General features: G+C 38.0%; 1 protein-coding gene and 1 pseudogene across 2 annotated transcripts in view; one reads left to right on the top strand and one right to left on the bottom strand.

Moving 5' to 3' along the window:
• LOC147855352 (uncharacterized) overlaps window positions 1–19,421 on the top strand; it is a 29,030-nt gene extending 9,609 nt beyond the window's left edge. The window contains exons 5-16 of the mRNA XM_087330452.1: window positions 1,314–1,430; window positions 7,821–7,932; window positions 8,065–8,262; window positions 8,905–8,994; window positions 15,290–15,487; window positions 16,195–16,269; window positions 16,346–16,552; window positions 16,645–16,818; window positions 17,110–17,308; window positions 17,739–17,827; window positions 17,921–18,040; window positions 19,258–19,421. Of these exons, the coding sequence (XP_087186578.1) occupies window positions 1,314–1,430; window positions 7,821–7,932; window positions 8,065–8,262; window positions 8,905–8,994; window positions 15,290–15,487; window positions 16,195–16,269; window positions 16,346–16,552; window positions 16,645–16,818; window positions 17,110–17,308; window positions 17,739–17,827; window positions 17,921–18,040; window positions 19,258–19,374 (1,696 nt within the window). The 3' untranslated portion in view covers window positions 19,375–19,421. The remainder of the gene's footprint in view (window positions 1–1,313; window positions 1,431–7,820; window positions 7,933–8,064; window positions 8,263–8,904; window positions 8,995–15,289; window positions 15,488–16,194; window positions 16,270–16,345; window positions 16,553–16,644; window positions 16,819–17,109; window positions 17,309–17,738; window positions 17,828–17,920; window positions 18,041–19,257) is intronic.
• A 2,055-nt stretch (window positions 19,422–21,476) lies between these two features.
• LOC147855351 (uncharacterized) lies at window positions 21,477–22,457 on the bottom strand (annotated as a pseudogene). The gene is made up of 2 exons (XR_015530772.1): window positions 22,449–22,457; window positions 21,477–22,304 (listed from the first exon to the last, which is right to left on the bottom strand). The product of XR_015530772.1 is annotated as an uncharacterized LOC147855351 (transcript).
• Between the last annotated feature and the right edge of the window lie 4,896 nt (window positions 22,458–27,353).

The following is a 27,353-nucleotide window of genomic DNA, read 5'->3' as shown; positions in this document are numbered from 1 at the left end:
TGAGAAAAGGAAACATCTTTTAATGTTGTCAATTTGTTTTGAGGGAGCTGGCACATTAGCGTTTTGATATCACTAATAAAGTAGTACATATAATATCTCTTACATGCAATGGCACAACTGACCAAGAGAGACTTCAAATATTACTCTTAAAAGTAGTAATTCTTTACAAGAACTGCATGCAATGGGCACATGAAAACTAACTTAGTGGGCAATTGTGTTTTTCTTTTTGATGATGGTTGGATTAACTCAGGGTTTGCAATTTCTAGTATGCAATTCTATTACAGGATTTCGTGAATTATTAATGATCGCCATGTGAGACATATAGATCTCTGACTAGTTGCACATTAAGTGTGATGAGGTGATTCCCATGTCCTTAATGTTGTGGAAGTTGATCAAATTCTGTCCTATAATACAGTGCTTCTGGGCACATGAGAGGCAGTAGGTACATCAAATGAGGCCCATTTTCTGTGAAGTACCCTCTTAGAGGTGACTTTGGAAGTCACAACCAGAACTTCATGAATAACAATTCCGTCCATTATTCATAGGCATTTCAAGAATTTTGATCCTCTCAATGATAGCCTCCATCATCAACAGGAATCAGAAAGGGTGAGATATGTGGAGAGCTTGCCTAGTAGATACTAGATTAATGCAGCTAGAAAGAAAGAAAGATATATTAACGACTTTTAAGAGGCCAAAATGGCCTATAAGACCAAACAAGAGATTACATCTTAAGTGTTGTCTCGTCTTTGAGAACAACAAATCAAAGTAAAATAAGTATTACTCAGGTTGCCGAAATTTTCATTCACTGAGACAATATTGTGACCAGGGACTTGATTTATATCTCTATTCCTCATCATTCTATGAGGAGGCTTCAGAGGGAAATTCGGGATTAAGGATCTATTATCTCTACTCTGTATCATTCTATTAGCCGTAGAAGGGAAAATTGCCCCATTCCTGATTTCCAAAAGGCGGTTAGAATCGCGACTCATATTTATGCCCATTTTTTTGACACTAGACATTCCAATAGGCTCTAGCTTTTAGAGATATTGTATGGGATAGGCTGGATATCTCTTACTTTACATATCAATTTGAGTTTGATGCAGCTGTGTCTTAGAGAAGCATATTTTAAGGCTATTGATGCTCTGATTACAGAAACATGTGCATCCTGTATGGATCATCCAACAATCAAGTCCTGCCCTTTACCTATGTTAACCAATCTGAGTATTATGAATGAATTAGTTTAAAGAGAAAAGTCTTTCTTATAATGCTTTGTAAAATGCTTCTGAAAATATCTTTTGTTCACCATATTTTAGGGAGATTGCTCGCAACAATGTGATACAGTATCAACCCCAAGATTTTCAAGATGAAGTAGTAAAGGAAGTTCTAACAAGCGAAAATTTATGCTCTTTTTTAGGATCAATAAGCTCTAGGTAAATGAATTTCTTTCAAAAGTATTTTTAATAAATTTTATAAACAATAGTGTAAACTTTTTGAGAAAAAAATACTTTTAGTGAATGTAAAAATGTATCACCCACTCTTGCATATAACATGATGGAAAGAGTTTTGAGTGTGTCCTATAATTATAGATTCGTATGTAGAGATGTAGGTGATTTTATGTTTATCTTGTTGTACATGAAGGCAAGAATGAGTTCCTGTATCCTTGGTGTTAATGAGATCTGCTAGGTACTATTTTACAGGTTCCACTCAAGGTTCTGCTCATATAGAACCTCCATACTCTATAAAATCCAAGAATAATCTGTGAGCCAAGCACATGTACTGCTAGATTGTTATGATTGTGAGATTCTCAAATTAGATATATTTTACCTTTTGTCTTCAAACAAGAAAAAATAAAATACACACAGTAGGGGGATGGCAGCTTATGCACTGAAGAAAGAAAGAAAGATATACTCACGTCTTTTCAGAGGCCAAAATGGCCTCTGAGACCAAACAAGAGACCAAACAAGAGATTACATCATAAGTGTTTTCTCGTCTTTGAGAACGACAAATCAAAATAAAATAAATATTACTCAGTAAATATAAAAGTAAATAACACAAAAACAGAAGAAAGAAATGTGAGAAAAGCTGTTAATAGCAGCAGCGGAAGACTTAAAACAAAATAGGCACAGCCAAGCTGTGAGAAGGCTGTTAGACAGCAGTAGAAAAAATGGTTGCAAAGAGTAGAGACACAGCCAAGGAATAGAGCTTGTTTTAAGTAGCAAAAAAGAAAATGAAAACTTATACAAAAGAGGCTGGTATAGCCTATTTATACAAAATTGGGGAATGTGGGTGAAATGGCTGTTTGGTAGTTAAGTGACTCTTGTACTACCAAACAAGTACAAAAAACTAGGAATATCTTGGAAAAGGTAGAAGAGAGAAAGGCATTTAAAGCATTGCAGATTCTAGAGAGAGAAGGCATTTAAAGAGTTGCAGATTCTAGAGAGACAAGAATCTGAGAAAAGAGAGAATGTAGTACAAAGATAATAAATATGAAAGAGAGTGCAGGGCTGGAGCTGCCACCCTCCAACACCTCCTCTCAGCTCCAGAACGGCAATCCAACATTGAGTCGATCAAGGAGCTGATCAATGGCTTGCCTTGGAAGTGGCTTAGTAAATAAATCAGCCACATTTTCTTGAGTAGGGCAATATGCCAAGTTGATGACTTGTGATTTCACTAAGTCACGAACAAAATGGTAGTGCACTTCGATGTGTTTTGTTCTACCATGAAATGCTGAGCTATGTGCCAAGGCACGTGCACTTTGGCTGTCGGTGAAAACTGCAATAGGAGAGGTTTGCAAAACACCAATGTGAGAAAACAATTGCATCAACCATAGCAACTCACAGCAAGTATCCAAGTAGGCGCGATATTCAGCTTCCGTCGATGAAGTAGAAACTGAGTTTTGCTTCTTCGATTTCCAAGAAATCAAGCCTGAACCTAACATAAAACAATAGCCAGATGTGGACCTTCTAGAATCAATATCACCTGCCCAATCAGCATCTGAGTAGCCAACAAGCTCAATGCCGCCTCTAAAAGATAGACCATAGTCGAGTGTGTTGGCCAAATACCGAAGAACTCGAATAGCTGCTTGCCAATGACTTTGTCTTGGAGCAGTTGAGAATTGGCTGAGAATACTCACGCTATAGGACAAATCAGGCCTGGTATAAGTTAAGTGAAGAAGGGACCCGATTAATCTCCTATATTTCGTGATATCCTCAAATATGGGAGAATCGTCTTCACGAGATAGCTTTGAGTTTGGATCCATTGGACAGGAGAGTGGCTTGCAATTTGTCATGCTATAGGTCTCAAGGAGCTGCCTGAGATACCTATGTTGGCTGAGAAAGATACCACCATGTGATTGATAGACCTCCATACCTATGAAATAATGGAGAAGTCCTAGATCAGTCATTTCAAAGGTTGTTTTGAGGTCAGCGCGGACCTCCTCGATTTTAGATGCAAGGGACCCTGTAATTAGAAGGTCGTCAACATATAATATGATCAAGCAAAGCAAATTATCTTGGGAAAAAACATAGAGATTGCTGTCAGCATTACAGTTTTGAAACCCAAGAGAAAGAAAGAAGCTATCAATTTTGTCATGCCAAGCTTTGGGAGCTTGCTTTAAGCCATACAAGGCTTTGTGTAACTTGTAGACCATGTTTTTCTGCTCTAAAATCTCGAAACCTGGAGGCTGTTCAACATAAACCTCCTCTTTCAAGTCACCGTTAAGGAAGGCTGACTTGACATCCATTTGAAAAATGGCCCATTTGTTGTGAGCAGGAAGTGCAAGCGCACATCGAATAGATGTGTACCTTGCTGTTGGAGCAAAAGTTTCCTCATAATCCACTCCTTCAACTTGTGAGTAGCCTTTTGCCACTAAACGTGCCTTGTGCTTATCCAAAGTACCATCAGCATGGTATTTGGTCTTGAAAATCCATTTCAATCCAATGACTTGTCGATGTGGAGGCCGTGGGACCAGCTCCCATGTATGATTCCGCTCAATGGAATCAAGTTCAACTTCCATTGCTGCTTTCCACTTTGGAAGAACAAGGGCCTCTTTTGCTGTTGTGGGTTCTTTTGATTGCACAACAGTGCACAATAAGGCAAAGTTGCATGAGTGAAGAGGCCGTTGTGACTTACGTGTTCGAGAACCAGATGTATACTCATGAAGTTCAGCATCGGAGAGATGAGAATCACGAATGGTGGCTTGAAGCCACTTGGGAAGTGGTGGAAGCTGGTTTGTAGAGGGAGTGGAAACAAGTGGAGTTGAGGGAGAGGTTTGAATTGTTGGCGAAGTTAGAGATTGAGTAGGAGGAGATGGGAGGCTTGAAGATGAGACATCTTCGTCTAAAATAGGAGATTCCGGAGGAGCTTGGATTTCAACCATGAACTCAGGTAAAATCCTAGAGTCATCCGGCTGAGACTCCACAAAATGAACATCCCTAGATATGACTAGGGACTTTGACTCTAAATCCCATAACCTGTATGCTTTAGATTGTGTGCTGTAACCAAGAAATTTGCATTTCTTGGTTTTGGACTCAAATTTCGTCCTTTTATGATCTGAAATGTGAACATAAGCATCACAACCAAAGACTTTAAAATGAGATACTGAGGGCTTTACACCTGTAAATGCTTCTTCAGGCGTCATTCTAGCAACTGCTTTTGTTGGGCAGCAGTTGATGATGTAGACTGCTGTGTTGACAGCTTCACCCCAAAACGAGAGAGGAAGATCAGATTGAGATAGCATCGTACGAGCCATCTCTTGGACTGTCCGGTTCTTCCTTTCCACGACTCCATTTTGTTGAGGAGTATTGGGTGTAGAAAATTGGCGAGCAATGCCTCGTTGAGAGCAGAAATGGTCGAAAGCTTTGGAGATAAACTCTCCACCATTGTCTGACCTGATCTTTCGAACTTTCTTCGATGTCTCGTTCTCCACGAGAGCTACCCATTCTTGAAATTTTGCGAAGGCTTGGGATTTTTCTACAAGAAAATAAACCCAAACCTTGCGGGAGAAGTCATCAATTATAAGCATGAAGTAGCGTGCACCACCAAGAGTAGTGGTTTTCATGGAACCACAAAGATCCATGTGCACTAACTCCAAGATAGATGTTGCTCGGTGAGTGGCTTCATGAGGGAAAGGCTCTCGATGTTGCTTGCCATGAAGACAAGCAATACATGGGGTATTGGGAGATTTGAAAATAGGAAGACCCTCAACTAGTTGGGAGGAGGAGAGCTTTTGAAGAGAATCATAGTTGAGATGACCAAACCTAGCATGCCACAACGTGGGATCTTCTTGTGCCACCAAGGCATGAGAGCCTTGAAGAAGATGAAGAAGATGAGATTTGGAGTTTTCCAAGGGGCTATGGGAGCTTTTTAGGCGATATAAACCCCCTTCTTGTGTGCCACTAGCTACAATTTGTAGGCTGTTGGTGTCAATCACTTCCAAAACTGAGCTATCAAAGTAGACTCCATAACCTTGCATGGTGATTTTGTAAACCGAAAGTAGGTTGGTAGAGATGCGAGGCACATGTAGCACATCTTGAAGAACGACAGGTTCTTCACTTGAAGAATTGTCAAGAACCACATTACCCACACATGAAGCCTCAATGCTTGAGGCATCTCCTATAGAGATTTGGGAAGAGCTAGGCTTCACATCATGCAAAATGGATTTGTCATAGGTCATGTGTGAAGTGGCACCACTATCTACTAACCACTCATCGATGGTTGAAGTAGTTGGTCCAGCCAAATGTGAAGTATGTTCCTCAATGCCAAGGAAAACTGTTTCTTTGGCTGAGTGGGCCGAGTTGGATTTCGGTGTAGGTTGATTTCTGGTAGAAGAAGAGTTCTTAGCATTGTCCCTTTTCTTTTTCCGACAATCTGGCTGAATGTGACCTTTGTAGCCACAATAATGACAAGTGAGCTCCTTGTAAGCTGGGTTGTTTGGCGGTATTGGATTGGGTTTGTTGTAGGAGTTACCATTTTGCTTCCACTTGCCTTTACTTGTCGCATGTAGAAGCGTCTCATTGGAAGTTTGAGCACTTTTCTTCCTTGTTGCCCTATCTTGTAGCATACCAAGAAATGTATTCATGTCAGGTGTGTTGGGAAGAAGAGAAATGGTGTCACAAAAGGCTGAGAATGACTCAGGCAACTTTATCATTAGACGATGCACAAACTCAACTTCAGTGGACTTGCTTCCCAAAGAAACTAGTTCCTTTTGGAGAGTGACAAATTCCGTTATTTGATCCATGATGTTGGGAGTGTCATGAATCTTGAGATTTGCTAGTTGGCTTTCAATAGCTATCATTTGAGCATGATTAGCTCGATGATACCTCCTTTTGATGGCTGTCCATAGTTCATTGGCTGTCTCGTCATCTTTATCTTGAAATTGACGAGCAATGCTCGGTTTAATATTAAACATGAGGAAAGCATGAGCACGAGAATCCTTATCTAGCCAAGCTTCAATCTCAGCGTTAGATGAGCCAGCAACTGATTTGGTTGAAGAGGATGAAGTTACTGGTGGTTTCTTGTCACTACCATTGACTACATTCCATAAACGATGGTATTGTAGCAAGGTCTTTATTTGTAGCTCCCAATCCAAGTAATTGTTCCCATCCAAGATGGATTCTTTGGGGAGTTGGGGAATGGTTGATGAAACAATGGTGGCATGTGAGGCCATGGATATCCTCCTCTTGAGCTACAGCTGGACAATTTACAGCAGTTGTAAGTAGATACTCAGGGTCTTTCTACTTCTCCCTAGATGCTAGGTGAGGCTCAGATAAGGGGAAAAGAAAACAGAAGAGCCTCCTCTGTAGGGTTGGGAGGGAGGGATAAAAGAAGATAGGTCTGTGTGCTCTTTGGCAAAAAAAAATCAGGCTGAGGATATGGAGACCTCACTGCTCTGATACCATGTGAGAAAAGCTGTTAATAGCAGCAGCGGAAGACTTAAAACAAAATAGGCACAGCCAAGCTGTGAGAAGGCTGTTAGACAGCAGTAGAAAAAATGGTTGCAAAGAGTAGAGACACAGCCAAGGAATAGAGCTTGTTTTAAGTAGCAAAAAAGAAAATGAAAACTTATACAAAAGAGGCTGGTATAGCCTATTTATACAAAATTGGGGAATGTGGGTGAAATGGCTGTTTGGTAGTTAAGTGACTCTTGTACTACCAAACAAGTACAAAAAACTAGGAATATCTTGGAAAAGGTAGAAGAGAGAAAAGGCATTTAAAGCATTGCAGATTCTAGAGAGAGAAGGCATTTAAAGAGTTGCAGATTCTAGAGAGACAAAAATCTGAGAAAAGAGAGAATGTAGTACAAAGATAATAAATATGAAAGAGAGTGCAGGGCTGGAGCTGCCACCCTCCAACAAGAAAGATATATTAACGTCTTTTAAGAGGCCAAAATGGCCTATAAAACCAAATAAGAGATTACATCTTAAGTGTTATCTTGTCTTTGAGAACAAATCAAAATAAAATAAATATTACACAGTAAACCATATTAATCTACTAAAGCTCATCAACGAAGGGTGTTTCATATACAAGTCCTCAAGGGATTGCCACATTAAATGTGATTGGTGGAATTTAATCAAGATATCCACTAGAGCACAATTCTGTCATAAGAACATCGGATTTTCTTTGACCACATTCACACTTGACAACTGTACGGATTACAATAAAGCGTTCTCGCGCACTTTTTCACACATTGTGCTTTTCTTCATAAGCAGATGTTCCCATGATTTGAGCTTGATTCTCAATAAGAAGATTATGGATATTGTCATATATTTTTAATATCATGCTTTTGAGTCAAATCATACTGACTGATGATTGTAAAACAGATATATGTATGCATTGCAACAAAATGAAGTAATGGATGTATTTGAGGATGATTTTGCAAATCTGGCAGAGGAGGAAGATCACCCAGGTCACAAATCAATTACCAATATAATGGTAGAGTGACAATTTCACAGCTTGGTTTCCCTCAACTTCAATTGGAGGAAAAACTGTTTTAATATTATGTAACACAAAGCATCATTTCCTCACATAAAATTGGATCTAATATTTTATTCTAATATATTTTAGGAGTATCAATCTTTCTCAGATCTCTTTTACAGTAAAGGAAAAATGATATCATGTATAGACTGGATGCCTGGAAAAAATGGTGTCCTGGCAGCAGCTTATGCTGAACCAAAATCTGTTGATGAGAGGTTACAATTATCAGGAAAACCAAGCAATTCTTATGTATTAATCTGGAGCTTCTCTGATCCAATACATCCTCAGGTAACTTCTTAAAATGATCTCTATGCTACCCATACACTACTAGACAAAATGAAAAAATTATAATAAAATTGATTGGAAATATGGCCTTGTAAAATCTTAGTTAATGAGCCTAACGCATTCAAGATCTACACAATAACTGCTGATAGAAGTAACTTCTCATGTGGACAGCTCACTCAGACATGCATTTTTGAAATGTTTCTTGGACATATAGATACTGTTAATCACATTGTCTGCAAATTACAGCTATAAAATTCTCAGTACTTGATGACTCCCCAACAAAGTTATTCAATACACAAGGTCTTGAAGGACTTATTAAGGCTTTGAAATGTTACACAAATGCTCCGTAGACAAAGAGTTGAAGAACTTATTAAGGCTTTGAAATGTTATATTCAGAGAATGTAACCAGACCTTATTATATATACAGCAATGAATTTTCCCATTACTTATGCAAACATCGCATCTAATAGCTTATATAACATTATACAGGGTTATTTGATGGGTCATGCCGCGATGGCAATTCCTGTCTGTAATGATGCTCATAGCATTCAGAACAAGATGAAAAAATTAGATGAACTAGAGAACCATCAGTTGAAAGAAAACTTAGTACAAGTGAATGAATAAAATATTGTTGTACTGGTGCAGATAATATTGGAAAGTCCATTTGACATTTTCAGTCTTTGTTTCAACCCCAAAAATCCAGTACTTATAGCAGGCGGCTGCTACAGTGGACAGGTGCGCTATTTTCAAAGAGAATTCATCATACACTAGATGGTGAATATTTTGTTTAAGAAAAGATGAAATATACTGGATTTTGCAGTATCCTACTGGAAACTGTTTGTTGGTATGGATGCCTTTATATTTGAGTATCTTAAATATTATATGTTTCTTTATATTCTAATCTTGAAATCTTTTTGCTACAAACAATTTTGAAAGTAGAACACTTGAGCTTACATCTAAATATGGAATTTATCATATGCTTGTGCTCAGTTCTGACAACAGGATATATATCTCTTTCAGAAGTTCTCTAGTTCATTGTTGATGATATTCCATGCTCTGATATTTGGACTTGATGGTGGGATGTACAATCAATCGATCGGTTGAGTTGTTCTGTTTCTGTGAGGGATGCTCCGAAGAAAAAATGCTCAAGAAGCAGGATACTACTGTCTCATTAGTGATAAGAGGGGCTTGAACCCTCACAGTAAAAAATAGAAAAGGTTGGTTCTATTCCAGTCTATTTCAGAGAAGTGGTCCCCAAAACGGATCCATTGGAGGGGGGAGCTGTAGCTCAGGGGATTAGAGCACGTGGCTACGAATCACGGTGTTGGGGGTTCAAATCCCTCCTTGTCCACAAGAAACCAATCATCCCTGAAATGTCCCTTGAAAGGCAATTGCTGATGATAACGGTTTTTAGGATGCATACATTCCCCTTGCACCCAAATACAAAAAAATTACCCATAAAAGATACCTCAGTGAATTACAGAATCTCAGTTCTTGAGAATGACCTCTGGGGGTGATCGGATCTGTTATCTAGTGCCTTCTATCACATACATAGAGCCTCTTGTATTTACTCTCCATGTTGATTTCCCATGCAGAGAGCCACTTGTTCTTACTCTCTATGCAAAACCTCATGGTGATCAAGTGAACTGGTGCAATTGCTGGTTATGAAAACATGATTCTCACATTTAGTATTGAAATGGCTACTTTAACATTTGTTTCTTCTGGACACCAATCAGTTTCTCAGAGAGGCACTAGAGATGTCTGTCCTGTATTCCTTGGTGTTAATACGAGATAGAAAATAGATATATTAACATCTCTTAAGACACTAAAATTGGCCTATGAAGCTGAGCAGAAAACCTCCGAAATGTTGTCTATTCTTGGAGAAGAACATTCAAAAATAAATATAAATAAATTAGAGGAACTGCCTAAGGGACAATGCATTCCCATTAACTAACCACATAATGTTGTGCGTATTGAAGGTGCTACTTTAACATTTGTTTTGTTTGGGAGACCAATCATTTTCTCAAGAGGGCACTATTGTGGCCGTCCTATATGCCTTGACTTTTTTATACCAGAAAGATTAACAGTCTCTCAAGAGACTAAAATGGACTTATGAGACTGAGCAGAAGATCACGTCCGAAAATGTTGTTTATTCTTGGATAAGAACAAATGAAAATAAATAAAAAATAACTTAGTAAAATTGCCTACGGTGTTGTAGAGTTCTTGATCGGTGTGTTGAAACACCTGGGTTATGTACAAGGAGAGTTTGTAACGAAAAGGGGGAGAAAGAAGAAAGAAGAAGAAAGATATATTAACGTCTTATAAGAGGCCAAAATGGCCTATAAGACCAAACGAGATTACATCTTAAGTGTTGTCTCATCGTTGAGAACAACAAATAAAAAAAAGAAGTAAATAATACTCTGTAAACAGGGAATCTGGTTTTCGGCACAAACAAGAGATGGAGATAGTGTATGATTCAAGAAGCAAAGGTTATATGAAGAAAATATGCTTTATTAAATTGAGAGTACAATATTTTATCAAACTTACAATAGTCAATCGTAAGGATGACATATTATCTCTGACAAACTCCATATCGAACCCTTGACTTTGATCTTGAGAGGTGAGGTACTTTCTAGATTAGCTCGCTTAATCTCTTGATTACTGATGAATGTATTGTTTTTCTTTGTTGATTGATGGATCCCTATATGCTTCCCTTCCTTCCCTTATATAAGTGTTCGAATGCATGTGATGTATGTGAGAGTGCATGTGATGTGTGATCGCCACTTAGCACACATGTGCCACGAGTAATGCATGACAGCCATGTGCCTCATCTGAGTCACCACGTATGATAATACATAATTATAATGATGAGAAAGTAAGCTCATAGAAGAACTTATCTTTATGGTTCATATTCGGTGCTTGATATGCAAACTTATAGGTTTGAGCCTTACAAATGTCATTTGATATATTATTTGGATTTGTTTTTATATCGTGAAGCAATTAGTTCCCGACACCCACCCCCTTTGAACTTGCACCCGGTTGTGCAAGTCCAGTCATTTTGGTCTTCATCCTGTTCGTGAAGGTTTTCTTCAGCATCTTCTATTAGGTCATGTTCAACAGCTTCCCACTTCTTGAAAATCTTTATCCTTTTGCCTACAATTGGACTTTTGATCTCAGTTCCATCTTACTCATTAAGGTAGTAGGTGCCCTTATCTGAAACCTTTCTTACTTCGTAAGGCCCAAACCAACTTTTTGCAAACTTCCTATTAGTACTATACTAGTTGTCGCTACTGTTTTGTACCATTACGCATGCTCCATCTTGAATTTTTCGTGGCCTTAGGCCTTTTATTTGATCAAATCTTGCTTTGTTCTTGACATGTGCTTCTTTTAGTTTCATTGCCACCATTTCTACATCTTCAGCCCTTTAATCGAGTTGCCGGATCCAAACTGTAAGCAAGTCTTCCCTGCTCATTTCTGACCCCCAAAGAATTACCGCCCATGTGATCTTTTCTTCGATTAGCATTACTAGCATTTGCCCTATCATCAACTCTATTGGTATATACCTTGTTACAGAACTGTGTTGTTCTATCAGCCCATAAGGTAAAGGGCAAGACCTTTGGCCAATTACTTGCTCAACCTTTACAAGCTTTTTCCAAAGCTTTAACTATTACCTCATGTCCTCTGGATTATAGGTTGATAGTGACAACTAAACACCAAATTTCGCAAAGAAATCATGGGCTTTGACAGAGTTGAGCTCTCCTCTATCGGCTACTATTTTTCCCACACATCCATATCTACAAGCAATTTTTCCTAAAATAAACTGACATATAGCTGATGTGGTCTTCTACCTTATTGCTTTTCCCTCTACTTGATTTGCCCTTGTTAGCACTAAGTATTTATTGTGTCCAAACCCCATTGGCATAGCCACCGAATCCAACATCCACTTATAGTGTACCCCCAGTAAATAGGTTGGTGTAGCTTGTCTCTATGTCTGATATTTGAAATAATTTGACAAGTTGGGGAATTCTCGACGTAATTCTTCACTTCATTGTAGAACATGGGCCCGGGTCACCAATACCTTTCTTTGACTTTAGTAAATGCTGCCTAAATTCCTCGATGTCCAGCCCATTCCCTGTCATGTAACACTTAATATTTGACTTTGTTGCTCGTGGTTATAGATAACTCATGGTGGATTTCCCGACTTGAACTTTGGGTGTTTCCACCGTTGATCATGGTTGTTTATGTACCCGTATTTAACGTTTAAATACGTATAGTACCTCATCATTTGTATAGTACGTTGTTCAGTCAAATATCATGTACATTTGTCCAATACGGTATTTAATGTACTTATAAAAAAACAGGTATAATACGTATTTATAAAGAAAATGTAAGTAAAACCCTAACAAAAAGCAAAAGAAAAAAAAGATTTTAGTGAAAAAGAAGCCAAAGGAAAGAAGAAAGAAGAATAGAAGAGACGACGATGAAGAATAAGAAGAAGAAGAAGAAGAGAGAAAAGAAGACATAAACCTATCTTGAGTGTGATAATCACAGTAGATAGAAGAAGAAGAAGAAGAAGAAAACGAAGAAAAGAGAAACCTATCATGAGTGTGATAATCGTAGACGATTTCTCAATCTATGAAGGCATAATTGTAAATAATTACAATTTGAAGTAGAACATCGTGCTACACACTTACATTGATTTATAGAATAAGGGAATGTCGACATCCATATTACTACAAGTATTTTAGGATGTGAAATGTTCAAATGTCTTATATGCATTTTAGGATGTAGAACTATGTTGTACATCACAAAATGTGTAAACATAGATGTTTTTTACAATATTTTAGATATTTTTTAGAAAGGTAAATAATTTTCAAATTCTAGAAGTATTTAATGTACTATACGTATTTAACGTATTTTACAAGTATTTAACATATTAAGAAAACGTATTTAATGTATTTTTAAATTGGGAGGTACTATACGGGTATTAATATGTTAAATACGTATGGTATCCGTACCGTACCTAACGTACCTAACAACCTTGCCGTTGATGTAGGAAGATTTTGTGAACCTTATTTCTAAAGTTTGAAAAGTTTTTCTTTGTCCAACTTCCTTCCATGGTGCCCTTAGATATTTCCCAATTTCATTAAACTGCTTACCATATTTTGTTTCCAAGAATTCATTCTCTTCAGTTGGCTCACCCTTTGATTATGCCTTGCTTCAAGTTTGACCGATTTGATGTAGATGCACCACCTGAGCATGACTTGATCTGGGATGTCACAATTCGCGGTGATCCCGAGAACAAGTAAACAAATCGGTCTCTGTATTTACTCGGTACCATAGATTGACATATTCGCATTCATGGGGTTTCCCATTCGAATGCAAACGAATACTAATACAAATGGGTAGTCAAGTATTCGTTTTACCCTCCCCCCTAAAAAAAAAACTTTTTTTAAAAACATTTCCTAAGATAAAAAAAAAGGAACTTAACAATAAATAGGGATAATAAAAGAGGGACTTAGGGGATTTGACACTACTAAAATAGTCGTTTTATTTTTAATAAATAAATAAAATAAAATAAAGGCTCATTAATTTCTCACTTTTTATTTCCTCAAAATTTATGAATATTTTTATCTTGACATTAAAAATGGTACTTTAAACTAATCATATCTTAAAAGTTCATACTAATCATATTTGTATAATAAATATAAACATATTCATTTTTAAAAAATTAATTAATTAAAATAAGTTTCATAAACTCTCTTGACACTATAATCTATTAATGAATATTTTTTTTTTTTGTGAAATACATTTATTTAAATAAATAAATAATTTTTTATATTTATTTTACAAAACGAATGGTTTTTTAATATTCTTGGGGCCATTTTGTATTCTCGAATATTGAGAATATTGCGCATGGGGAATATCACGAATATCACGCATGTGTCAATCTATGCTCGGTACCAATTAAATAGTTCCTATCAGCCTTTATGGCAGTGACTGTTCCCCAAAGCTCTCATTTTAATTGTGCATACTTTCCTTGTAGTGCACTAAGAACCTTTTGCCCCGAATCCAATTGGATATCTTTCACTTTCATCGACTTGTTGACTTATTACCCCTCTGATCCTGATTGGACTTGAACCAAACGTGAGAAGGTGTAGTTGGGTTGCTTTAATGTTGGAGCCTTTGCCAAACATTCCTTAAAGTTTATAACTGCATTTGTGTGTTCTTCTGTTCACAAAAATGCTTTCACTTTTCTTAGTAATTGGTACAAGGGATCAGAGATGTGGGCATAGTGCAGAATCTATCTACTTCCCACGATTATAGAAGTCGATCAATGCAGTACATGATTCCATCTCTTCCCTGATCTTGACCGGGGCCTTTGACATCGCTCGAGCCTGATGAGCACATGTGTAGTGGTCTCTGTCTTCTTCTTGATTGATATCTTTATTTGCACCCCATACTCTAGCTAATAGTGCAGCTTTCATAACCACATCTTGGATTTTAACTACTTTAACTCCTTCATGGGTCACTTGCCTCTTTCTTCGGATCACATCAATTATAACCCCATGAAATACATTATTTGCGACACCTAACAATTACTTAAGAGTAAGCTCTACCTTACTATCTAGGATTCTAGCTTCTAAAGCGTTTCTGATGTCGATGGCACTCTCTATGTCTGAGGCTAGCCTGAATGTCAGGGTTTCCCTGTGCTGATTTGTGCCTACAGTCTTCAGAGTGGCTTGGAGACTGGTTTACCAATATCATGTCTTTGACCTTCTTAAGATTAAAAATGATCTGATCCATCCAGTCCATTTAATTCTGTTGGTTTTTTTTTTGTTGTTATTTTCATCTGGCATGAGATATTACAGGCATAAAAAAGACGAACATAGTCAATGTTTGTCTGTGTTTTTGAACCTTACAGTTGCAGAGCTTCTTTAATAGATGAATCCTTTTTATAATTGACCTTAGAGGTCAAGTATGACCTATGGGACCCCCAACGCTCAAGAAGTTTAATGTGTCTTGTTAGGTGATTCTCTGGGACATAAGTGTGGCTGAAGAACAAGTTGGAAAGCAAGAGAAAGAGACTATGAAAGGGTCGAAGAAGGATAAAGAAGAAGAGAGTAAGAGGAAGGCGCCCGTGGTCATCTTCAGTCGTCTAAGTTGTGTATCAAGGTCACACACTGCAGTAATCTCTGACTTGCAATGGCTTCCTGCAGATGCTCAGGTCTGTTTAACCATTTGAAGTTTGTTAATTGTTTCTAGACTTATCTGAGATAAACATTAAAATGATTCTTGGAAATGTGATTGTTTTGTTGGGACAATTTGTGTTTTTAATGTCACTTTCTTCGCTGTAAGTAGTATTATCACTAGCTGATTACGTGGAATTCCTACATTCAGGCTGCTATAGGGTGACAACCAGGGACAGGAAACATATCCATTGGGTCTCTTGGATGACAAACTACTGGACACATTTTGAATACTAACTCTTGATTGTGAAGCCTATTCACAGATATTAACCTCCTTATATTTGTGCACTTCATTGAATGACAAGAATATAAAAGGGTATTCTACAGAAGAATAATGTAGAGTCTTTAGGATTGTTCTGCTGCCTAAAGGAGAGGTATTTTATGCAACTCTTCTTGAATTCAGGCATGGGTATCATGATGTGGACATAATTTCTGAGCCCCTTAAATGCTGAGCGGATTGGTTTATCATGGTTTAGGTTAGAAAGTGTATAAATTAGATTTCCCTCGGATATAACAATCTATAATACTTCAAAAAGAGTGTACGCAACAATGAGATGAGCATAAAAATTTCTGTGAAGATGCAAAAGTAAAATATTCTCTGAACTAGAAGTGTATGTGTTGCATTAGTAGACAATACACCATGAAACTAGAGATTCATGACATAATGAGTTTCTTGCTTCTACAGCTGGAAGGCAGAAACATGGTAAGACGATATTCTCAAGAAACCAGGATGCTGGTGTCTGTTGCTGCTGATGGAAAGGTGCCTTGATGTCAGATTTGGACTTTATAAAAGTTCTGCAAACTTCAAAAGTTAACATGTCAACTTCTGTGTTCAGATAATCTTTTGGGATGCTTCCATCAAGAAGCAGGTAGATATTGAGACAGATTTACAAGATGAAGTCAAGGCTGCGGCATTAGCTTCAGAAAAATATCAATGGAAACCCATCTTCGAAATTGATCTTACCATAAAATCTCCAGATCGGCAAGCTGGTATTCTGAAGTTCATTCTCTGTGCTGGTAGTAAATATTTTTGCTGTAATGAGGTCAGTAATGCTTAACATTTAGTGGTATATTGGTTTCTACTTTTTATTTATAAGATTTTCTCTTTTCTCATTCTTCGTTGATTCTAGTGCAGAATGGAGATATCTTGGAGGGAGATATCAATGCTCCAGATGGCTCAAATACTATACAAAATATATCAGAATGCCATAATGGAGCAGTTCGTAGCCTTCAGTGTTCACCTTGTTTCGAAGACATTATTCTTTCTGTAGATGTCTGGACATTTGCTCTATGGAAAGTTGGTTTCCAGGTTTGTACAACGATGAAATGGATTCTAGAAAATTTCTGTATAAACATTAACTTTGTGCTATATTACATAGTTAACTCGCTTAATAGAATCTTTTGGATGTGAGAAATCAATTCCATTTAGAATGATCAAATAATTTAGAAAGCTGAGGCACGTGGTATTGATCTTATTCTTTTACAGTGAATACAGTTTCCTTACGTCCTCTCTTTTCTCCTCTAGTTTGTTTTAGCTTTCGTTACGATCAAGGCATTCTTCTGATGTAGTTCACTTCAAATTTGAAAACGTCTTCTGCAGAAACCACTATTTGTATCAAGATCAGTGGAAAATTACCTTACAATGGGGTGTTGGAGTCCATCTCGCCCAGGGGTCATATATATTGGATTAATTGATGGCAGCATTGAGGTTTGGGATTTATTAGATCATAGCCATCAGCCTTCATTAGTTGCTTCAATTGGATCGTGCCAAGTTACATCCATGAAATTTTGTGCTTCTCGTGAGTGAGATCTCTCCTTCAATAAATTTATGCTGCTTTTACACGTATAATATGTAGAATGTGGCTTACATCCTGCCATGTAACTTATTATTCCTTTCTACTTGTGTGCTAGTATCTTATATATGCACAATGCATGTAATACTGATATATCCTGCCATTTTTAAAGATTTTACTCTTGGAGATTTTATAATATTCAATTCTATGCATGTAAGATACAAGAAAAAAGCATGTACCTTATATATGCACCACACATATAATCCGGATTATACCTTGCCATTTTTAAAGATTTTACTGCTGGAGATTTTATATTATTCCTTTCTATGCATGTAAGATACAAGAAAAAAGTATGTACCTTCTATATGCACAATTCATGTAATCCGGATTATATCCTGCCATTTTTAAAGATTTTACTTTTGGAGAGTATGTACAGCTCGTCAACTTCTGGCAGTGGGAGATATCCAAGGGATTCTCCACATAATGGAAATACCGAGACGTCTCAGACGGATCCAACATAAAGAAGTAATCCCATATTGTTTTGAGATTATCGTGCATTACTTATTTCATTTAAGTTATCAGACGACTAATACATGTGTGCTGCTTATCCTCCTTCAGAAGGTGTTGATGCAAAAGTTCTTTGAGCGCCAGGAAGCATCAGTGAAGAATGTCATTGGACGGGCAACAGAAAGAACCAAACAAACCAACAGAAGACAAAAGGAAGAGTTGCAGAAAAAGGTGTCATCTTTTTTGTTTTTGTTGTCTTCTTTTTAGCATTAGAATCACAAACAAAGTTTTCTGATGAAGCTTCGACATTTTTGAGAAACTCTCTAGAATGCCGAATCTTATGAATGATAGAGAAAAGGAGACATTAGAAGGAGGCGTTATAATCTTGTATGCACTCAAATAAGCAGATTTCACAATGAATCTGGACAACAATTGAATTCTAGGCTTAATGGTCATATCATGCTTTGTCATACATTAAAGGCACAAACAATATGAGAAAACATGTCATTGGAGACAGTTATGAACTAATACAGCTCAGAATCATGGGAGTTGATCCAAGGGAGTTTGTTGCTCTTTTGCTCATTATTTGGTTATTATGTAACAACTCATCCGAACACATTAGTCCTCTCCTGAGTCTCCTCTGATCCAATGATTCCAACCTTATGCAATGTCTTTCAGGTGTCTGTCATAGTGGGTGTCCGAGTTTATATTTTTATTGCTGCATTATTGTACACCGCCTTTGTATGAAAAATGGAAAAGAGACGAGTAAGCATTAGGCCATATTTTTGGCTGCCAAATTTTATGGCTTTCCCTCTTGAGAATTTAGGTCATGTGGTGATTCTGCCTGACTTGTATGTACGGTTGATATAAGACCTGCTTTTTTGTACAAAACAAAAAGATGCATCTGGGATGGCCACTTACTTATAAGGAACTTTGAAAACTCTCAGAGGAAAGGATATGTAAATTTCATAGTTTACAATTGCCAACAGGAAAAACTTTTATTGGTTGGACATGCAGATGATTCAATCTTTTACCCGAGGAATATATTTATGATTTGAGAATTGAAAAGTTATTTTGAAAGATAAAATTTAACATGGCAAGACCCCATCACATGTTGAGCAATGCAATTCCCTAAATTGGCCTAGTTCAGACTGCAATCCAGACCTGCAGAGATGAAGGTTATTGTTATATCAGCAATCAAGATGACTCCATATATTTTCCTACAGGAATCAGATTGCAAAAACCCAACAGATGCAAAATGTGCCCCAACATGATGGGTGTGTTTTGAAATCTGTATTGTGTTATGTATGCAATGTGCATGCATAACTTGGGTTTCATTGTGAATATATGCCTTGAATTGGGATGTGTACCTTGAAGTGGGTGTTTATACCTCGAATTGGGATTGCAAATGTGATTATCAACTCATGAACCTAGAAAATTGATTGCAGGAAAGAGAGAAACAACTTGCAAAATGTTGTTGGAATGATGATGTGGAGAGGGAGTACCAGCGATACGAAGCTGAATGTCGACTCAATTTTGGAGTATGCCAAGTCATAGCACCATGAGAAGATGCATTAAGGTCATGTTATTGGTTGTAGCTCATCTTCTATGCTCGTATGCACATATCCTTCTTTTTTTCCTTTTTCTTTTTTTCCAAAAAAACATATTCTATTGTAAACATTAGATTTTTTCTCAAGTAATAATCAATCTTTTTATGGAAATAGAAGCTACTCTCTAGAATCACACTAATGAAGCAACATTGTTTTGGTGGTATGAGACAATTGATATAGATAATATGGGCATGTGTTCCTTTTTTCTTATTTTTCCATTTTAGTTATTAGAAATTAGCCCACCCTAGTGGTAAGTTGTCATGCTACTATTGCCTATGTCTTGGGTTTGAATCCCAATTTTCTCCCTCCCTCTCTCTCTCTCTCTCTCTCTCTAGTGTCATGTGATAGTAAAATTTTAAGTTGGTGTCATGTTTTCTTCATATTCTCGAATATATGTTTTATGAGTTTTTGAACGTTTGATTATAATTTATAATGACATATTTTGATTCAATCTTTATAGTTCATACTCATTTTTTTGTAAAGTTCTAAAGTGAAGAAATTGATACCTTCACTAGTTGCGAGATGAGAACATCGATAATTGCAAGATGAACTCATCAACACAATTATGTCTTTGAATTATTTGATTTTTATGTTTGTGCTTTCTAATGTTTAGTAGTTAAGTACTTCCTAAGTTTTTAACTTTTAATTATGTTGACATTTGATTCAATCAATATATAATATAGACCATAGTAATTTTTTGAATTTCAATCTTTTTTTTTTTTTCCAACTTATAAATCCAATCCAACTTTGAGATGATTTACCATACACTTTGATTGAATCATATTCTCGAATGCGAATGCGCGTATGGTTCATTCTATGGATATGGACAACCATTTATCTTTGGATTAGTTTTAGAGATGTCAGATATCAACATACCACATCTTGATGTGTTGCTTGACTCAAAAAACTAATTGCGGCAAAGTTGACTAGTATATAACTCAATGGGCAAAAGTCCTTATGTTAAGGACCACTTAATAGAATATTTTAAAACAACAAACGACATCCTTGTACGTTAGAACAAATAACCTCCTTAACTAATGAAATAAGAAAACAAAAGACATTAACATGGGTGGATCCCTCCAAATCTTGCAGGCAAAGAAAGCTATGTAGGCTGAAATAAGCACAGAGAAGTAGAGCTGTAGTCACATGAAATTTAATGTAATCCCCTGAAGGACAACAGATTACCTTAAAACGGTTGCATATCCTTGCACATTGTTACGCATAACCTTTTAACTAATGAAGTAAACAAAGAAATCAAATTATTAATTGGTCCCTTAAAAAATCTTGCTAACCAAGTTCTATAAGCTGAAACTAGCACATTAAACTAGTGCTGCAGTATTATCGAATTTAATGTAATCCCTCTTTTCGCTGAAGATAATAATAATGCCAAATGATGTCCATGTCAATTTGCACAACTTATCAGGTGTAAAAAGGATGCCCATTGACAATCCCCATCCGTTGCAATGAAAACTTAGCTAGCTCATCACTTCATATCCTTTCAACAGTTGAGCAGCTGCAATTGCTTAGTGTTGTCTAAGGCCATGATTGTATCGTGGTTAGTCCAGGCAGTTGATCATTTTGATGGAACTCATTCAGTTCAAATCATTCAAGAAATATCGAAAAGACCTTTTTAACTTAGTATACCAGCATCATGGGAAGATAGTAAGGAAGTGAAAAGATAAATACATTGATGTATCCAACCATTCCTAGATAGCATTTCGAAATGGATGACAAAATTGGGACACAATTACCATACATTACTCTTGGCTCCACACCAGCCCAAGTTATTTATTGATCACAATGAGCATTTCTTGTAGTAAATGACTTTTGATTATGAAATTACATAAATGCAGGAGAGGCCAATCCTTTCATCGTCCCCACATTATGCATGAGCATCATCCAATCTTGAACTTTCTCAACAGCTAATGAGAACAAATTTGCAAAAGTAAAGAGTGACAAAATAAAAAAAAACCCGAACAGCACAGAAAACCCTAGTTTCTTTGCAGAGATTTAATATAGCCCGAGAGCGTAGAATGACCATAACAAGGCAAAAGCAATTCATGCATATAAAATCATCATTCATATAATTTCTGGATGTCTTATCTTGAAATAACTGCTAGATGGGGCAGAAAACACGGCCCCATGCCACATCAAGGGCATCATATGACACGACACTGACATAACATGACATCCCACAAAATGACATGATATCACATTCTCAACCCTCACCGATTTCCGACATCATCATCACAATTCATGTCTAGAAACCAATAGAAAGATTCACTCGATGACTGCGGTTGCTCCGACCGCCTTGAGCTTGTCCATGAGTTGTTGAGCCTCTTCTTTGGAAAGACCTGATTTCACTACTGCGGGGAGCTTCTCCACAAACTCCTTAGCCTCCTTAAGACCTAACTCGGTAGCTGCGCGCACTTCTTTGATAACCTTGATCTTGGAAGATGCTTCATACTTCTCAATCTTGACGGAAAAGGACGTCTTCTCAGCGACTTTCTCTGAAGCTGCCGATCCATCGGCCGATGATGACAGGTCGGCATCTTGGAGCCAATCGGGCGACGCCATCGGCATTGATCCGATCGGAGGGGGCTCCGGTAACCCAAGCTTCCTGCGGAGGGTAGAAGACATTAGGCTGATTTCATCATCAGAGAGGGCGGCGATCTCATCGGTGAGACGGAGAATCTTCTGCGAGAAGGGGCCTCTCCCATCATGACTATTGGAAGTATCAAGAGCAGGGGAAGAAGAGAAGGCTTCTCTTCTTCCCAGGAAGCTGATGGAGCACTTGTGGCTGTTGTTCTTCTGAGAATAGGAGGAGCAGAGAAGGCCAAGAGCCTTCTCAATTCCATGTTTCCTCATTCTCATCCTCTTCCTCCCTCCCTACCCTGTTTCTTATTCAGCAGCACATGCTCACACACACACAAACAGAAACAGAAAGTCTTAAGAAGTAGTGTATAGGGTTTTAAACAAAAACAAAGAGAGAGAGAGAGAGAGAGAGAGAGAGAGAGAGAGAGAACAACTCTCAATATTCACCCTTTTCTTCATTTCGCCCAACAAAATCTTGCCATATCATTCCTTCCTTCCATATTCCCTTGTGTGTAAACAATCGGCAACGGTTTGGTTCGGTTTGAGAGTGTCAAAACAGAACCGTTCAAAAACTTTGAAACTTGAACCGAACCACGAAACCGTTAAAATAAATAAATCGAAACCGTTAAAACCGTGGTTTCGTGGTTCGGTTTCGGTTTTCAACTTAGCTCAAAATTCAAATTTAAATTTTACCTGCGGTTTCTAACAGTTGAAACCGAACCGAATCGAAACTGAATTGTTAAAAAAACTTGAACTTGAACCGAACCGAACTATTATGTGTGTGTAACTAATTGTTGAGAAACACAAGAGGGATGAAAGATTGACCATGTCGTCACTCAAATACGTTGAACCTATTTAATAGATTAGGTCTATTCGGCACGTGTGACGTTCCAGACGGCTTCCACAACCGCTCCGTCATCCGAATCCGGTATCTGGCTTCTTCAGTCGATCTGACGTCCAGTCCAAAACCTAGTCCAGAGCTTAAGCTTATCAGCCTAAGTGGGCCTAGCCAACCGGATTATTGAGCGGACAAGCTCAACCAGATCCGGATCCGGATCGGCGGAATAAGCCGAAGCCGGATTGACATCCGAAATGGAGAACCGGATAGGTATCCGGAACCAAGAGTCCTATCGGAGAGACGGATCAGGATGAACCGGTGGGCCATTAGAGGCCTACGAATATAGCCTAGTACAGAGGCATATTTTTGGGAGTCAATATCAATCGTTCGTATGAGCATTGAAGTACTTGTCAATACTTCTGTCAATCATCTTAAGGACTTGTATAAAAGTGCTCACTAAGCAAATTGTATGTACAGAGAGTTTTTAGTGTTTTGGAATATACACGTTTTAGTGTTCTGGTCTAACTCCGTCTCTCCCGTGTAAAGTTTCCATTAAACCCGTGTCTGTTTTCTTTTGCTATCCGAACGAGCCGGTTTTGTCGTAGCTTCTGCAATCGTATTCTTTTACATGGTATCAAAGCACGAGGGTTGAGAACCTCTGCAGCCGATGAGCGATTTTTGAAGACAAACCTTAACACCCGGTAAAGAACAGACAGAAGAAAAATATGGACCGAGGAATGGCTAGCTCGCCCCCGACGGAGAAGCTCGATACGTCCAACTATGCATCTTGATCGCGCAAGATGCACTAGTACTTGCTCGAGCACGGTTACTGGAGTTATGTCGACAAAGCTAACGATACAACACCTGGTGCGGCACACAAGGACTTCCCGACTTGGGAACAAGCGGCAAGCAGGGTGATGTACTGCTTCGCGTCTAGTGTCGGTGATCAATTGCTCAGCCATATCCGGGATGCCAAGACACCAAAGGAAGCTTGGGGAAACTTGAAGAAGGTCTTCACCGTAAGCACTATGGCTCGGAAGCTACAACTCAGACAGGAGTTGAGCAATGTCCAACAGAAGGACATGTCGGTGGCCGACTACACGGCTCAAATCAAAGACATGACATTTACGACTCACTTGCCTCTATCAACGTAACCGTTGAGGAAGTGTTATCCTTTAGGCTGGACAAGCCCTAACACAGGGTGTCCCTATGGAACACTTCACCAAAGGGTGGTACGATGAGATATGGATAGATCGTGGTATCGAATGGGTCTTAACCGGTTACTAATCGACATTGTTAATGATCGTAACACACGCGTAAGATTAATTATATTAAGTACAGAACGGGGTCGTGCCTTTCAGCGCCAGATCGTTGCGTGAGTCGGGTGGGAACTGCTGGGGTTTTGGACTAGGAGGAGGAAGAATTTGAGACGAGTCTAATTATGAATAGATTATATAAATGAGAGATAGAAACTTGTGAATCCCACAAGTATAGTCGTTTTAGTTTATCTTAATGTTAGTAATAAATTGAAATAGTTTAGAATAGATTAAAGTAGATTGAGAAAAGAGATCAAACCTTGTGAATCCCACAAGTATTATATTAATCAATATTTATGTAAGAATATGAATTTAGATTGAAAGAGAAGGATATAGAAATCTCGTGAATTCCACGAGTATAGTTTATTTCGTGAATCCCACGATTATATTTTATTAATTGGTGTCTTTTAGAAATATATCCAATTTCCAAATATTTCACACCCCCTATTACATTGTGCTCCCCATCCTTATATAATGATGAGAGAGTCTTTGCAATCTATGCTTTTTCTATCAACAAACTATATGCTTTTTCTAAAGTAATCATGCTTTTTCTAACTTGATGTGTTTTTATCGACTATAGTGTTCATGCATGTTAGATGTGCATGTGTAGCTTTTTCTTTTATCATGCGTTTTCTTCTAACTAAAGTTTATCCTAGTGTGCACTTACCTTTCTATGTGGGACGTCTACTTTTTTAGTACTAATGATATGTTAGTGTAATGGTAAAGCTTCACATTAATCTGGTTGGTGTTGTCGATGATGGGAGCCTCTAGTATCCTCTTAGCCTTGACGCGAGTAAGAGGTCGGTGGCTGCTTTTTCCGTTGTTGCTGCGGAGACTAGAAATGCATCCGCTGACATTCATTGTGCTTGCACAGATCCAACAGGCATGCCAAAAGTGTTACCGGGTTCGGTAGACAGGATGTTGTTATGCGTTCCTACGATAACTAGCTCAAGGTGACTGTGGAACAGGCGGAGGTGTGTGAGTCGTATTGCGATAGAGTCGTAATGGGCGCTCAACGTAATTGGGAGGTTGTGGAGCTCCGCACATTGGCCTCCGCCGGTAGGGGATAAAGTACTCAACACAGAGTACGAGTGCGCAACATAGAGGAAAACTCAACCACAGATTACGGCATGGATATACACCATTACAATAGACACTGGCGCAAATATTCAGCCAAGAAAAGTGTATATTACTTGAGCATGTCTACAAATTTACGACTAACTTTTTAAAGGCTTTCCATGCCCTTCATATAGGGAATGGGGGGTTACAACTAAGCGTGAACCACTCTCTTTCTCACTCTCTCTCATAATTACTTTCCATCTGTTACACTTTCTCCGCGGCCTTACCCATCTTTCTGTTACACGCCCCTTGTTTGCTCTGCTGCGTCGTTTCATACATGGCTTTCCGCTTCACTTTGTCCACTTTGCTTCGACGTTTCACACTTGGTCGTCGTAGGCGGCCAACAATCGATATACTAACATGGTGCATTTCTTGCCTTGTAATAAAGAGATCACTTGTAAAGAGCACCGTAGGTATCGTGATGCGTGAAGTATTTCGGCACCATGGTCTTCCTGACAACAACATTAGTGATCATGGACCTCAATTCATATCTAAATGTTGGAAGCATCTCTTCAAAATGCTCAAGTTCACTTGGAATTTCTCCTTTGACTACCATCCCCAAACAAATGGACAATTAGAATGTACAAATCAAACACTAGAGCAATATCTTTGATGTTTCCTAAGCTATCAATAACATGATTTGGTAGTCAGATTACACTTTGCCGAATTTGCTTAATAATTCTATCCAATCTTCTACTAGGGTTACCCACAAATCCGTGTGCACAGGATCCTTTGGAGCAACTATGCAAGATTCAGGCAGAACTATCTACCGATCTACATCAAACCCAACAAACACCGAAGGACTACGTTGATTGTCATCGGCTTCCATCCTGTTTTGATATTGGAGATCGAGTGTGGCGATTACAACGGCACATAAAGACTACTCGATCATGTGCCAAATTGGATTATCAAAGGTTAGGCCCTTTCCCTATTAACGGAAAAATAATGATGTCACTTTTTGCCTTGATCTACATCCACAATTACGGATACATCTGGTATTTCATAGTTCTCTCCTAGAACCATGTCAGGAAAGCCCTATTCCTAATCGTATTACACCACCTGCACCACTGATCAAACTTGAAGATGGAGCTGAGTACGAATTTTCTATCATCCTCGATTCCAAGATTGTTCGCAACAAGCTCTACTATTTGGTAGATTGGTTAGGATATAATCCAAGCGATCACAATTGGGAACCAATAGAGAATGTGGTCAATGCCCAAGCTCTTCTTGAGAATTTCCATCGACAATATTTAGAAAAACTAGGTCCTTAATAAAAGACGACTTGTAACACTTGTAGTTTAAAGGGGGGGATAGTGTCATGATATGGTCCCAAAAGGAGTTGAACCCTTGACATTATGTTACATGGCTTGAGGCCATACCACTATGATAACAACTGCGATACAAAAAATATTATTTTCATTTATTATTTCATTATAGAAAATTATGTATACTCTAGATTACTCTGTAACATTCTAGAAACTTCAAGAATACTCCTAATGATACTATAAATAGAGGCATATAACATTATTCAAAACCAATTCGGTTCAATGCCAGTTTTAAGCCCCATAGCTATCTTTGTACTCTTTGTTATATAATATATTTTCTGGTATCATACTTCTGTCTTCCACACTCTATCTCTTTCTCTCTCTCTATCTCTCTCGTGATCCTCACACAATCTTTCCTCTCTTCTCTACATCTCTAGTACCTTGACACTCCCTCTTCTTGTGCATGTTGCATTAAACTTAGTTTTCATTGTTGTAAGTACTCCCCCACGAATCTGTCTATCCCCCATAGTTGCGGACCATGTATTGGTCCAACTCCTAGGGCAAATGTTTCCAATTTTGCCAATCTTATTCCCATTTAGATAGTGCTCCTACACCATTGCAACACTAAATTTCAACAACCAATACATGATTCTTCATCTGGAATTAGATGCCACCAAATCCTTGTATGTTCCATGTTCGCAAGCTAAGATTCATTTTAGCATATAACATGCATCATTTTTGGCCCAACCAATGCATTTTCAGCTTCCACTAGGTTAGCTAAGATCCTATCTTGGAGATTTT

Source organism: Azolla caroliniana, unplaced genomic scaffold (genome assembly GCF_043228905.1).
Source record: "Azolla caroliniana isolate FFs.n. ecotype wild unplaced genomic scaffold, voAzoCaro1.0.p SCAF_14, whole genome shotgun sequence".
Classification (NCBI taxonomy): Eukaryota; Viridiplantae; Streptophyta; class Polypodiopsida; order Salviniales; family Salviniaceae; genus Azolla; species Azolla caroliniana.
This window is presented reverse-complemented; position numbering and strand designations above follow the sequence as displayed.